Here is a 13,859-nt window from a genome sequence, read left to right as displayed (position 1 = left end):
AGAGCTTTGTTCGTGGAAGTTCATTAAGTGGAGTGAAATTCACGTCGGGCATGACGATCGACGCAGGAAAGCAATGCGCCATTCGATTCGTGTTCTTGGCTGAAGGTGCTGTGTGAATGATTCCGACTTTCCCGATTCCACTCGGCCGGGCGTGATCGCAATCACAACAGAAGTTTGGCTTGGGAGCTCCTCAACGAGGAACTCTCAACGGGCATTAACAACAAAGTTTTCGATCGATCGCCATTCGCGCATGCGATCGGTTTTCTCTAGGAGAATTCACACCGAACATCAGTTCCAAAAAAAGACATTCTGGAAATTAAATCGAGAGCCGAGTCCCGTTCACCCTCACAGTGGGCAGAGTCTTGAAAGCCGGATAGGAACCCGCTAGTAAGCTGGAGCCGCATAGAATTCCCAGCGAGAATCCGTCGTATCTGTCGATTTTCTTCGATTCCTCGACAACCGATTGACTCGAGATTTTCGCGACACAATTGCCCACGTTGAGGTTCATGCCTTTCCGCTCGACGGGTTGATGCTTGTAAATGGTTTTCCGTGGCGGATCAGCGACGTACGCGTAGAAGTACGGAACGTCCAGAGATACAACGTGATCCGAGGCGTCGGTCCTACGAGCCTGCATGAGCTCGTACACTACCCGGCACACGCCGCTGGACAGTGTGCAAACAAGTTTATCTGTTTGCGAGAGCAGGAACAAATCCAAGATCAGACCCTGAAACGACTCGGCCGAGTCTCGCTTGTCGACATCGTTCGCCAACTCGGCTGATTTCGTGTTCGAGATAAAAACGAATTCGGGGAAATTTTCCCGTAACTCGTCGAGGACCCGAGGCTCGTCCGTGGCGACGAAGACCCGTTTCGGGATATCGGCTCCCAACTCGGCGTAGAACTCCTCGGCATGCTCCATGTAGTCCTCGACTTCGCGGTAAGCCGCTTCGAAAAGTTTATCGGTTCGTCGAATGTGCAATCCGACGATTGGCGACTTGAAGCCCAAGCTCTGCTTGGCCTGCTTGAGAAGTTCCTCTGTGAGTTCCGAAGGTCGCATAATGTGTCCCATGAACTGACCGAACCACCACGCGTAGGGGTCCTGGTGATGTCGCAGCAGCGGTTCGGCGATGTCTGCCGGTAGGCTGTGAATTGATTTCCGAACGCCATCTTCATTCGGTCCGGGCAAACCGGAACTCGGGAGATTGTGACACGTGGAATTGGCGGCGTCGTCAACGTCTCTGAACACGTCGCTCCAGGTAAAGTTGTCGTTTAGATAATGCCAGCTGGACGCGTTCAAAACCAGACGTTTATCCGCCTGGAAAGCTCTTATCACGCACCACAGAACGTCGTGCACACCGGCCGCGAAACCATCCTTGTTCGTCAGTTCGCACTTGATCGCTCGGGAGCAAGGATACTTTTGTCTTCGCTCGATGGCCTCCTGAACTCTGAGTTTGAGTTTGTAAATTGCCGCTCGAGACTTCTGCGCCAGGTTCGTTCGGTAGAGGAAATCCTTCATTTCCTTTCGGAGAATTCGGCTGAACTCCCGGGAGTAGCTCGAGACCAGAACCAACTTCTTCTCGATTAATTGCCGTTCTCGGATTTCGGGGAATCGCTTTACGAGATTGCCGAGGCGAACGAAATTGCTGCTCAGGAAGCGCTGGTGGTCTTTGATGGTCTGGTCTATATGATTTGCGAGGGGCTCGAGATTGGCGAATTGGAATCTCCCGCTCGGTTCGAAATAGCCCGACGACATGAGAGAGTCTTCGAAAGCTTCCGCCGGCTTCACCATGGTCTCGAGGGTTTTCCACACGGGGGGCTTAGGGGGTCGTTTGCCGAATCCGTAAATGTCCAGTCGACCGATGGGGCTCTCGGTGGGCATGGGGGACGTCTCGATGTCTCTCGAAGCGACGTACTGATCGAACTCCTGATCGAGCTGCGATTCACTGCGGTCGTCCCTTCCTCCATCACTCCCACCGATGCCGAGGCTGTCGAGAGTATGCTTCGTGTACACCCAGTAGAGAATCGAGAGGAACGCGATGATCACAACGTAGGCTATCTTCTGCAAGTTGAATTTTCGCCGGTATTTGGCCACAACCATCGCACGAGCGCTCGACGTCGAAATTGACACTTGGTGGTCGCAGCAAAACGCCGGAAACGAAGGGCGAACACGCCGATTCTGGCGAAAGTGACATCCGGTCGCTTGTCTGGCTTTCGCCGGTGTCCGGCCCAGTCCAACAGTCAGTCGGTAAGTCGCTCAATCGGTCTAGCCCTGGGCCCCCGAGCTGACCGACCAAGCGACCCGCTGTCCGTCCGTCCGTCTGCCCGCCCGTTCATGCCCTCGCTGAGCCGCGGCCCAACACGCGCAAGAGTGATTCGAAGCGCTTCGAACATAATGGAATAATTAAATTCCGTTCTGCGTTTGTTCGCTCGAGAAGCCGCGGACAAACTCTACAACAATAATAATTTGACCGGAGGCGCTTTCGAACGGCTTTGCTAGCTGTGGATTTTTCCGCCGGCGACAGATTGACAATTATCATAGAGCGCTACGAGTGCTGTGCTCCTACGCGACTGAAATGTTCACGTGACGCCTTGATAGGCCGGACTTTCCTTGCGATTTGGCGAGGAACGCTCCCCGGTCGCGGTCTACGCAGAGATACGCAGGTCAGACCGAACCAGGAGTCGATTATTATTTTCATGCAACACGCGATCCGAGTCCTCATCGGCTAGTTCCGAATCAACAAGCACAATGCCTCTCCCTGGAATACCCATCTGGAGCGGAAGGCGCTCGTCCACACTCGAGAGAGCCGGTAAACGAATCTCCCTGCTAGCATGAGAAAACGCATGAAGAGGAGCTAGCCGGCGCGGAGAGATTGCATCTGTCAGAATCAGAGTCCAGAGGCAGAACAGGGAGCAGAAGGCGATTCGCTTCGAAATTTCAGCCCCCTGTTTCGACGGTTCACTGGTGAAATCAGCGAGCCCTCTGCTGCACGTCGTCATCGAGCCGTCCTAGATTGAATTCGATTTGAACTCGCTCCTCGGTTGGTGCTCCGAGGAAAGTGCCCGAAATGAGGACTGGATAGTTGTCGGAAAAAATCGACGTTGGATGCCCAGCATGCATGCCGAAGGGTTGGCCATAAGCGCTTCGTATTATGTAAAACCGCGAATATTTTGATATAGAAGGGCACCTATAATGTCGACTTCGAAGCCCTCTATTATCGCGTTCTCATGAGCTGGCAGGCTTCTTCGAACTCCAAGTATGGAGCTTCACGTTGGGACTCGATTGATTTGAATAGCTTGGTAATTTGATAATTATATGTAATGCCGCTAATGCGATAATGAGGAAAGTTTTATACTTCTGCGATCTCAGCTTCTTCCTGAGAGCGAGCAGTCGCGAATACTGGTGAACTTCGGAGTCATGAGCAATGAGTCGGCAGTTTTTCTCCAGGCCATAGAGGTCAGACCTCTCTCTCTCCAGGATGCGGACCACTCTTCGAAACTTCAAAAAGCTGTTGTGGTTCCGTCCGAAGCTGGACTTCGGCTGTTCCACGCAGTAAACATGGAAATCTGTGGATCAGGACTGGAAGGATTTCTCGGGTTGCGATAAAAGCAGGGATCGATTTCACAGCGCGTGAAGCAGTTTCGGATGCATTCGGTCGATGGGCACCGAACCAGATCGCTCCATCGAGTCTCTCACCATTATTTCAATCTGGTGCGATTCTCGCGCGTCCGCCGATTGATTCATCCTTCCCAGAGAATGTGATCTTGCTCCTAAGGGCGCTCAGCATGCTCCCAGCCTTGACACTCCAAGTTCCCGGCCAACTTTCACTTCTTTCTTCGTCGGAAATCGACGCATGAGGAGCGTTCCATCAGCGAGGAGTTCGAACTTTCGGAAGGCCTTGAAGTCTCGTTTTTCGCGAACATCTCGCTTGACCAACTTCTAGAGATGCGTTCTCTTTCCTCGCCAGGCATTGTCCGTGGATGGAATCGATTTGATCCCCGGCTCGAATCCTTCGAGATGAACAAGGAAAAATCATGAATCATGTATGGAATTCGGATGCCTCCAAACCAAATAGATACCGATCTAGACTCTTGAGGGTTCGAGGCTCCAGTCCTATCTCGTCGTGTGTACCCGCTGCGAGGGAAAGTGTCGTTAGAGCTAAAATTATCGCCCTCGCTGCGGAAAAAGCCCAGAAAAACTTGAGCGCAGAGTTTGCCCGCTCGGTTGGTGTCGAACGTCGCAAGAAGTCAGCTTGGCACCATGGGAGAAGGTTTCAAAAGCATTGTAGGCAGATTGCGGTGAGTTTCTGTCGTCTCCCGCGGGAGATCGAGCGTAGAATCGTTCCTCGGCAGGGACTCACCAAGGTAGCTGGTTCGGTATCCGAGCTCCTCCTCAAGCCGAGCTTTCCCATCCATGTATGACTTTCTTCGGCTCCAAGGCTCGACCCCATGCTACATTCGGTCCTCAGTGCGTGTACTTCACTCTTAGTCGGAAAAGCTCTGCATGGACCGGCAGCTTCGCGTTTCCGTCTGTGATCTGAGGGAGATGACATTTACTCTTTCCGGATCAATGGAATGCTTATGGCGTGTATCAGCAGAAATAAAAGATTCTCGTCCTCCCTCAAAATCACTGATACGTTCATCGTCTCGAATAGTGAGCCGGAAGCTTCGGGGACCGGAGGACACTCTCATGATTGAAATCTCTTCCTTCGCAGGGTAGCGGACTTGCTCGATTTCGTTATGGTTTTCGAAGCAACTTCAATATCGGTGAGTATTCTCCGCAGACGGATCCTACGCCCAAGTCAGACTGTTGATCGACGCGAATATCAATGCATAGTTCGAATCATACATCGGTAGTCGTCGGATGCTCCCAGACGAAAGCTGAGGGCCCGGAGTCTCAGAAACTTCGGAAGCGCTAAGCATTGTACTCTGAGGGATTGCTCATCCCATCTCGATGGCGAATGGCGAAAGTCCGGCGAGGATAATTCAGCGCGGCAAAAAACCCTCGAGTGGCTGGAGGGGAAGCATGTGGGGCGCATTACTAGAGAATGTTGCCGGGCCGACATCACGCGCGCCCTTGAAACTTAGTCTTTCGCTCCGGGATCGGCCGGAAGTCCTTTTCTTCTCGGAGCTAAACTTGTTACCAAAAGTGCTGTTTCCCTGTGCAGCGAACCGCTCCTGGACACGGTTGAGCAGTACAGGGCATGCGGACGGAAACAACGCTTGATGCTCCAGCGTTGTCCGCCGTCAATGAGAGCATAAACTCTGCTGGAGGTACGCGATGCTCCTTTTCATTGTGAAAGTAGCAGCCAGCGAGTTCCCCGATAATAATTGCACGAAAAATCCTGATGGAGCTGAGGCACCCGGCTAGCCGGATTCGCGAAAATACAGAGGATTCTCATCGGGAAATAACATACTCATTTCCAGCGAAAGAAGAATAATCCGCCGAGAGAACCATCTCTCCACCTAGGAAATCTTTTCATATCCGATATTAGAAGCTCCGGGGCCGTAAAAAGTCAGATTTGTAATGGATGCAGAAGTGAACTGTGTGTAATCGGTGTGTTTGTTCCATGCTCCCGCCGTGCAGGAGATTCTCAGGGAAAACGGCCTCGGTAGGAGCCTTCGCCTGCGGTATCATCCTCTTGGTAAAATACGACTCCCCGTGTATACAGCACGTACCATGTCGATCATAAACTCCGGTCCAACACAAAGCAGAGTTCTTACACAGCATAAATTCATAGCTTACGCTCGCTGTAGTTTCTTCTTGCGTGTAGCTAAATAGTGCGCGCCATGGATCGCTCCGTCCTACGTGCGAGATACGCACATGAATGGAAGCAAGAAATCGGTGGGAGCGCGGAGCCTAGAGCGAACAAGCGTGCTTCCCTGCTGTGGTAGCCTGCGGGAGAATGAATGGAAACACGACACTGAATCGCTTTCCTAACTCCCGTTGATCTCACTCTCTTTAAGACTCTCCTCGAGTGAGCTTTCCAAGTAAAAATCCAGCGCTCAAATCGATCGCCCTCATCGTGTCATCGATGCTGAGAGACATATTCCTTCCCTTTCGTGCGAATTTCTCATCGTGGTCTACGTCAACATCGGTCTCTGGGCCGTATCCGATACGGGTCGACGTCTTATCTATGCCATCAATCGCTTCGTCTGCGTGCCACAGATTCGCTTTCGTCTTTATCTTTTTGAGCCGAATTAGCGTGGACGAAGGAACTTTGCTTGTATTCGGACCACAACTATCCCTCTCTGCTCGGCGCTTCCGCTGTTGATTTCCTCACGGGCGGGAATAAATAATGGACTCGGTCGAGTCCCCAGAGGAGCGTCATAAGAGCTTGATGGATTTGTTGAGGTTATCATCACATTTCGGTGGAGTACGATAACGCTCACCAGGATCGGCTGCAACCGCGAAACGGGCAAGGTTCTTGCTGTACGACGCTTCTGTCTAGGAAAGAATGTCTCTTACTGAGCGAAAGAAGATCTCTGGAAGCAGCCTCGACCCTTATGTGTTCCATGAGCTTATCCGAGAAATCATTCTGAATTAAAGTCATCGGTGTCGATCCTCGAAAATGGGGGTTGTTGCTCGGTGCCGGTGTGCTACGGATGCTCCAACGGACCGCCATGCGCCGATCACAGTATTCTCTTCCGCGTGGTCTCTTCCGTGACAGTTCTCTCACCCACAAGTTTCGCAGCGCCAACGTCGCTCTGAATTTCGCGAAACGGTTGATCGTAGGCGGTCGTTCATAATGTCTCCGGAAAGAAAAGATGTAAACTTTGCCCTCGTGTTTTTGCTAGACATCGGAAGGAGATCTTTTTTTCTGGAAGATTCACCGAGACAGTGTGGGGAATTTCGGCAGACAGTGCAAGAAGTCCGATTCATTTCTTCTCGTCCTGAATTCGAACGACATCCAGTGCTTCTCCCTATCGAGCTCCTCGTGTGGGCACGGAATACGTTTCTTGTGGGGAAGGAGCAGAAGATGAGCCGAAAGTCGATCTTTTGCGAACGGATTGGAAGCTTCCTGCATTCATCGATTGATCCTTAGGTTTCCATTGCTTCGAATCCTCCGAACATGAACCGATAATTGCACTCACAAGGTGGCTTTCGGAGCGAGGATCGCATTTCTGTGCGACAGCCAAATGAGCGGCTGGAGCTCGGACGCTGAAGTTTGCTAAGCTTCTAAAACCCTTGATGAACGATTGCACATGCTCTCTCGTTTGCCGCTTTCGGCCGCCCGCTCGTCCGCGCCCGAACTTCGGATTCGGCTGGAAGATTTAGCTCGCTGTTCCAGAGGATTCATCAGACCGTGTCCGGAAATGGTTCCGAACTATTTCGCAAGCTTGGACGCAGAGAAGCATAACAGTTCGCAAGCGTGGGATTTCGAGAGTATTGCCGAATTTCCGAGCGCGATTAGCCGTTACGTATGCAAGATCCTCGCGCAGTCCGCCAGGTCGACTGACGAATATTTGACTCTGCCTCGCTGTTGGGTATGCGTTCTCGTTGCGGATGTTTGCGAGTACCACAGCAAAAGGTTGTTGGGTCGCTAGTAAACTCGTCCGAAATTCGTCGCTGGACGTCAATCGGAGATAGTCCACGAACAATGTTCGGTCTCGCGACCGATTCCCGCACAAAGTCCCGAACTTGCTCTTCAAGCTTCGAGTTTCGATAGTTGGACGCATCCAATTCCTCTTCCGATGAACATCGAACTACAGGTTTTCCCCCCACGGAGCAGAGATCCCGAAAGTTGCGTCGGAAGCCTCGGCAACGTTCGGAGTTACATCGATTTTTGTTGGAGGATGCCACAGACGGTGCTCCGATAATGATTAGTGGTTCCTCAAATGAGGCAGAAGCATCTTTTGGCGCTGGTTCCATTCAGAAGAGTTTTCGGTCGAGCAAACGCCGGAGAAAAATGACTTGTTTATGGCTTTCTGCATTCGCTAGCAACGACTTCCATTCGGGAGAATTCCAGAGCACTCCGAAGCCGGGGGAACAAGACCAAAGCGGTGTTACCATGCGGCTCAGGAACTCCGGTCCTCGCGAACGATTCTCCAGCTTTGCAACGTGAGGCCTCGACTCCGCATGGTCGAAACGCTTCTTCTTTCTATGAGAAAACACTATGATCATTAATCCTTCTCTGGGTTTTCCAGGGAAATCCCACGGCGCCGCTGACCTAAGAATGTCGGGCAACATGTGTTAGAAACCTCCCAGCCCCGCAAAGAATTCGAGTTCGATTCCACAACGTCACAAATGTATTCGTGACCTTATTCCCGGAGCGCGCCCGCCGCACGCGCGACGTCTCTTCCACGCTCCGACCCTGAAATCGGTGCACATGCTGGTTTACCTAATTCTATGTGCGCGCGTCGTTTGCGACGTGCGCGTTACCTTAAAGCGGCGCGACGCCGGTGATCTGATATACACACCTACTGCTCTTCCCTAAGACATGAAAGGCTCGATTCTCGGGGTAGAAAGTAGGGGGTTAGGTGGGGTGCTGCTATTCTCCCCCCGAGCCGTCCCGCAGGGGCCGATTCTCTAAGTATGGTCGGACTTCTCGGTAAGCGTCCGAAACTCCACCTCAGTTTTGCCTAGGCCATGGGTGCCTCGCTTTCCGTTTAGTTTTCTCTTCGAGTAATTCTCCTCGAGAATTCTCATCCTGACGAGAAAGGCAAGACGAGGGGATCTCCTCAATGCATTATAAGGGGACCTTGTCCTAATTTCTCCAACGCCTGTTGGATATTTCGTGGATTGATGGACAGACTTCTGATAATGATTATTCTATGCTGTGAATCCATCGCATCGATCGTCGAGTTATTCCTTCCTAACCCACTGTTAGAGAAGAGACCCTCGGGCTCTCGACTCAACATTCTGAGGATCGACGTCAGCTCGCCTCGAGATCACCATCCATGCGGATCTCCCGCTCCTGAGGAAGTTCCGAAAGACACATACTTCCGAAGAACTGTCACGATGAGAGTGAAAATCGTTGCTTTCAGAAGTCCGCTGGACTCACCGGCTCTGAGTCGTGGACGATGGGATTCTGCCCCGAATCGGCAGTTGAGAAACGGGAATCTTCAATTATAGGCGACTGGCGATTGGAGCACGGCTGATAGGAGTATCGAGCCCGATATCGTGAGATCGCTCTGTCCACACTGCTGCCCGATTTCTTCTCAGGTCTCGATCAGATGAAGCAGCTTTCGTGCAGTGCGAATCAGTGCCACCCGACGACTGAACAAGCCCCTTGAGATTCTCGCAGACTCCTTATCGTCACGGGGGTCGGAGCTGCTCGAGCTGAATTAGACATCGTAATACAAGAAAGTGGCCCTCGACCTAACAACCTCGCACCTTAGCAGGGAATGAGGGAAAGATATAAGACGCAGCGAGCTTGTAATTGGGCCCGGCATGACCCGTGATCGAGCGTCCCGCCTCTTCGTATTAGACCGAATACCTTCGCGAGCCATTCAGGGAGGCAGCGAAGCCAAGGTCGGACCAGAGGTCTCTTGACGGCGGAACTCGAAAGCACGATTGCTAGCTCACGCAGCAATCGGAGGGCATCACAAACCCCGGTCGTTTCACACAATTATGCTCATCGCTATGAGGCTCAGCAATGGAATTGTGCGTTTCGCAGCTCCCTAGATGTCCCTAGAATGTCCACGCATGGCTGACCATCACTCATCACCAAATCGAGATCTTATCAAGGTTTGATGAGGACGATCACGGCGAAATTTCGCTTGACCCATCACGAATCGTGACTAGAGGAACTCCAAAAACTCTCTGCCGTATCCATATCGAGAGGAATGAGGGGAGCGTGCGAAAATTATGAACTGAGATGAACACTGGCAATAGAATACTTCAAATGCCCAGTCAGAGGGTCGCGATCGAGGTTCTCTCCTCAAGGGTGCCGACAGTTGACATGGCGAGCGACCATTGCTCTTCAATGCTCTCGAAAATAACGCAACCTCAGAGCCCTTCGAACACGCAATAGCATTCTTCGCCGATCATGGAATCTTTCGAGAAGATGCCTTACTCTCGCGCTATTGTCAATCACACGGGACATTCTTCTTCGTTACCCACCGGGCGAATCGTGGGGCTCGTTCGAGAGAATGGTACAACCAGCGTTTCGGGGGCGACTGTGCTCAGTGACTCGGGCACCGGCAGCAGGGCAGGGAGCGGTCATCCCGAGCAGAATATTTCGTGAACTCAAGGAGTTCCCTTCGGCCTCCTCCAGGTGAGCTGCCAATACTCGCAGGTGATTCTCTTGGGGAGAAATTACATGGGGGGACGTCGGGGAGAACGCTGCTCCCTTCGAATTTCCGGAAGCTCATTTTCCCGGGAATATCGTGAATGTAGGAACGTTCACGAGCGCTCTCAGCTTCGGTTTCGTATCCAGAAGCCCGGAGCATCTCAACGGGCAGCGGCCGCGATCTCATCAACAGAAGACCATCTCTCGGATCTCCGGGCAGATTTGTTCCAACGGATTTCGACCCCACTTGATGACCAATCCTAAGGACAGACCTCCAAAAAATCAGATCTCATTCCATCGACTTATCGAGTAGTCACACGATACCCAAATGGCAAGAGCCTCGTATTTCGACTTTTAAATCTCATTCCGGCTCCTCTGAAATGGGATAAAAAATTCATCATCGATCGCATCCAAGGAGCTTCCAGCGGACAATGGAGATCGACGACGTCCGCCTCGAGTACGGATACGTTTCCCTTCTTGCAGCCAACTCCCATTTGATATTCGGTTTCATGCACTTCACTGATTCCTGTCCATTCTCAAATCGCCCCCGTCTCCTTTCTTCTCGGCTTACCGTCGACATCGTTCCCCGCTTAGACGAGGGAATTCAATTCGACAAGCAAGCGAGCCAAGGGCTCGCGGATCTCTCGGCCGGTGTCCAATTTCCAATTCGACTCTGAATCTTTTCCTACCTTGAACAGTCTAGCGGGCCCGGCAGAAAATCACGATTCAGAGGACTCACGTGCCGGTGGCGTCGGTGCAGAGAGCTCCCACGACCGCGTACCCGGAATCGCGAACGTCCTACAGAGGCTATGTAGTCTTACGGAGCCAAAATTACCCGGAGCGGGCAAGCGCACGCTCTCTAGACGGGAGGTAATGCAGCTCACGGAAAGCCTCGCATCCCAAACACCCAGAGGTGTAATTCAGCTCTCGAGCCGAGAGCGAGACCAGTGTCTCTCTCTATAGTATGAGCAAAACTCGTGTCTGGACTAGCCAGGAGAGGAAGGCTTCCCGGCTCCCTCACAGATTAAGCAGACTTCCGAGGAAGCTCTCGGCCGTGATCACGGGAACCTCTTGCCCGGCTTCAAGAATCAGCGAATGCCCATCGGAGTCCAAAGCTCCAACTTGGCTCAGGAGCTCTAGGTAACTCCGGAACGTTCACGATCGGACTTCGATTTAGCGTCGAGTATCGACCCACCCGAGACCTGGGCATGTCGGCCGGCAAGCTTCGAGCGGACGTTTCGCATAAAGCATGGTGATTTGATACCCCTGTTGATCTCAATAATCGATGGGTCAACGCTTCATAAATTATTCATCGCTCCGCTATTGAGGCCTGGTCGGGGCGCTTGAGGCGACAGCGAACAGTCTCATTAACGACTGAGAATTCGACTCTACCAGATAGGGAATTTCCCTGCAAGCGATGACCTATTGTACCACAGAATGAGAGAAGCTGTCAGAACTAATTGATATTGCGTCGGATTCTCCGCACCTAGCCCGCAATCATGGAACTTGAGATCCAACTACGTTTAAGCTCTAGCGAAGGGTATTCCGAGAAGCGGAAATGAGCTCTGTTCTCAGGGGACCGATTCGGAGGAGCTTAGTCGACCTTGAAACGCTCCCGGCTCGTTGATATAAACGTGAATATTTTATAGACCGGAGGAGTCTCAACTTGAAGAAATATCGAGACGGAAGATGCCTGGGCGGGGCTCAATCTAATCCAAATAATGGGTCAGCCGGTAGACGAGTTTATGTTTATTCCAATGCTTTTCTCGCGGAGATTCATCTCGATCGTTGAAATCGGCTCGCCTGAATTTCCTTCGGGCTCAAGAGACAGGAAGTCCGAGCGTGAAAATTTACCCTGATGATGAGCTCACTGTGAGAAACATGTGGGATGGGACGCGCAAAGGTTTGCATGGTCCCAGAGAATTCCTCCGTGAAAGACTCCAGCGGGAGTTTCCACGCTTCACCATGAGCTAGATCCGCGCGGCGACGCGACGGTACGGTGAGGAGGTTCTTCAATCGCGTCTACATCTTGAGGAGCTGTGATCTCGCCTCAAGGTCGGCAGCGATTGATGGCGATTTCGGGAGAGCTCGATTTTCGCTGCCGTGCCTGCGTGATCACAGCGTGTTGCGATTGGAGTAGGTAAACACGAGGTCGGGTATTTTTATCTCCTGTGCAGATGACGTGACGGTATCGATGAACGACTCTAACAGTGACTTATACATATACTCGTGCAAGTGTTTGCGCATCGTACTGAACGAGAGTCTCTGCATACATTAATTTTCTACATGAGGCTTGTCGCACCGTATTCGGCTGATGGAGAACGCGTCCTGCTGGCTCGATCTGTTGACGGACCGTAGGCGGCTCGCCCCAGTCAGTCAGGGGAGAATGGGAATTTTTCAACAGACGGTCCTATAGTACCGCGGACTGAAGAGACAGTCGTCCATCGAAAGATCTGTCAGCTTCTCCCGAGTGGTTCCCTCCACCAGTTTAATTCTCTCGTTGTTTGCCTCCCCGCTAAGCATAGCGCTCGGTGTGAATGTGGAGGCTGTTGTTCGGGGGTAGGCGGCGAGCTTTGCGAAAGCTGTCGGGGCTGCGGCGCGCCCGCGCGGCTGAATGACCCCGCTGCACGCAATCTCTTCCTATCTGACAACTATTCCATGGAGGCCTGTCACGTCTCGGAGAGCCAAGAGCCTTTCCGGTTTCCCAGCAAGGCTCAGCTTCCTGCCTGCCAGCAGGCAAGTCTGCTCCTCCCGGCGGCGGGCATGGGAGGGAGTGTCGGCAGGCGTCGAAGGTTGATTCCTGCGATTCGCTGTTTTCGACAGTGATATCGATCGGAAGATCCTCTCACAAGACTCGGCTCCTTCTCAGAACTTCGGATTGCTGCGGCCTGCTCCGCGCCGAAGATTACAAGCGACGAAGGGGAAACATGCCATTGTATTGGATAGCGGCGCAAACTGTCGGGAAGCAGCGATCGAAGCGGTAGGTAGGTAGGTAGTAGGTAGCCGCCGGGATTCTGACACCGGTATTCTTCCGAGACGTCTGGAGAGACGGAGAGCTCTCGCTAGTAGTCAGAAAGCTTGTCGAGGACTGTAAGCGCATCGAAGTTGCTTTCAAGTCACGATACCTTGATGATCAGCCACCCACCGATACAATTCCCATGAGTAGTCTCGCTTGGCGCTCGCTCGGACGGGAAATCTCCGTTTTCGGCGAATTTCCGCGCAGGCGAGCCAATTGGAAATCTACGGCCGAATCGAAGGCGATCGAATCGCTTTCCGCCTGGATCTGCAAGGGTAGCTGAGCGAAGCAGCACATTCGGCGAGCAGGGAAACGAAACTGTCAACAAAACGAAGCGCTCTCTGAACATCGAACCCGAGCATATGCTCCAGGTGGGTGGGTACGTGCTCACTTGCAGTAACCGAAAAACATTCCCTTCGAGCTGGACCCATTGCACGCTGCATTAGTTCCGGCGCTTTTTCCGTCGACAATCTCGGAACGTTCAGGTGGGGAGTGCCGCGCATCGGATCTCATATCGTAGATGATCGGCCGAGGAAATGCCGGCGGACGAGCCCGGACGGCTCAGCAGGATATCTATCGCACTCCCGTGGGGAAAAGTACGGAATAGAATCTTT

The 13,859-nt window shown here is 52.4% G+C and overlaps 1 protein-coding gene across 1 annotated transcript; it reads right to left on the bottom strand.

Moving 5' to 3' along the window:
• Positions 1–316: 316 nt before the first annotated feature.
• LOC100902249 (alpha-(1,6)-fucosyltransferase-like) lies at positions 317–2,095 on the bottom strand. Its single transcript, XM_003738048.1, has one exon. It carries the CDS (start codon positions 2,093–2,095, stop codon positions 317–319), a length of 1,779 nt encoding a protein of 592 aa, XP_003738096.1.
• Positions 2,096–13,859: the final 11,764 nt, after the last annotated feature.

Source organism: Galendromus occidentalis, unplaced genomic scaffold (genome assembly GCF_000255335.2).
Source record: "Galendromus occidentalis unplaced genomic scaffold, Mocc_1.1 scf7180000075756, whole genome shotgun sequence".
NCBI classification, from domain to species: domain Eukaryota; kingdom Metazoa; phylum Arthropoda; class Arachnida; order Mesostigmata; family Phytoseiidae; genus Galendromus; species Galendromus occidentalis.
Note: the sequence above shows the minus strand (reverse complement) of the source record. Positions and strands in the feature narration are given on the sequence as shown.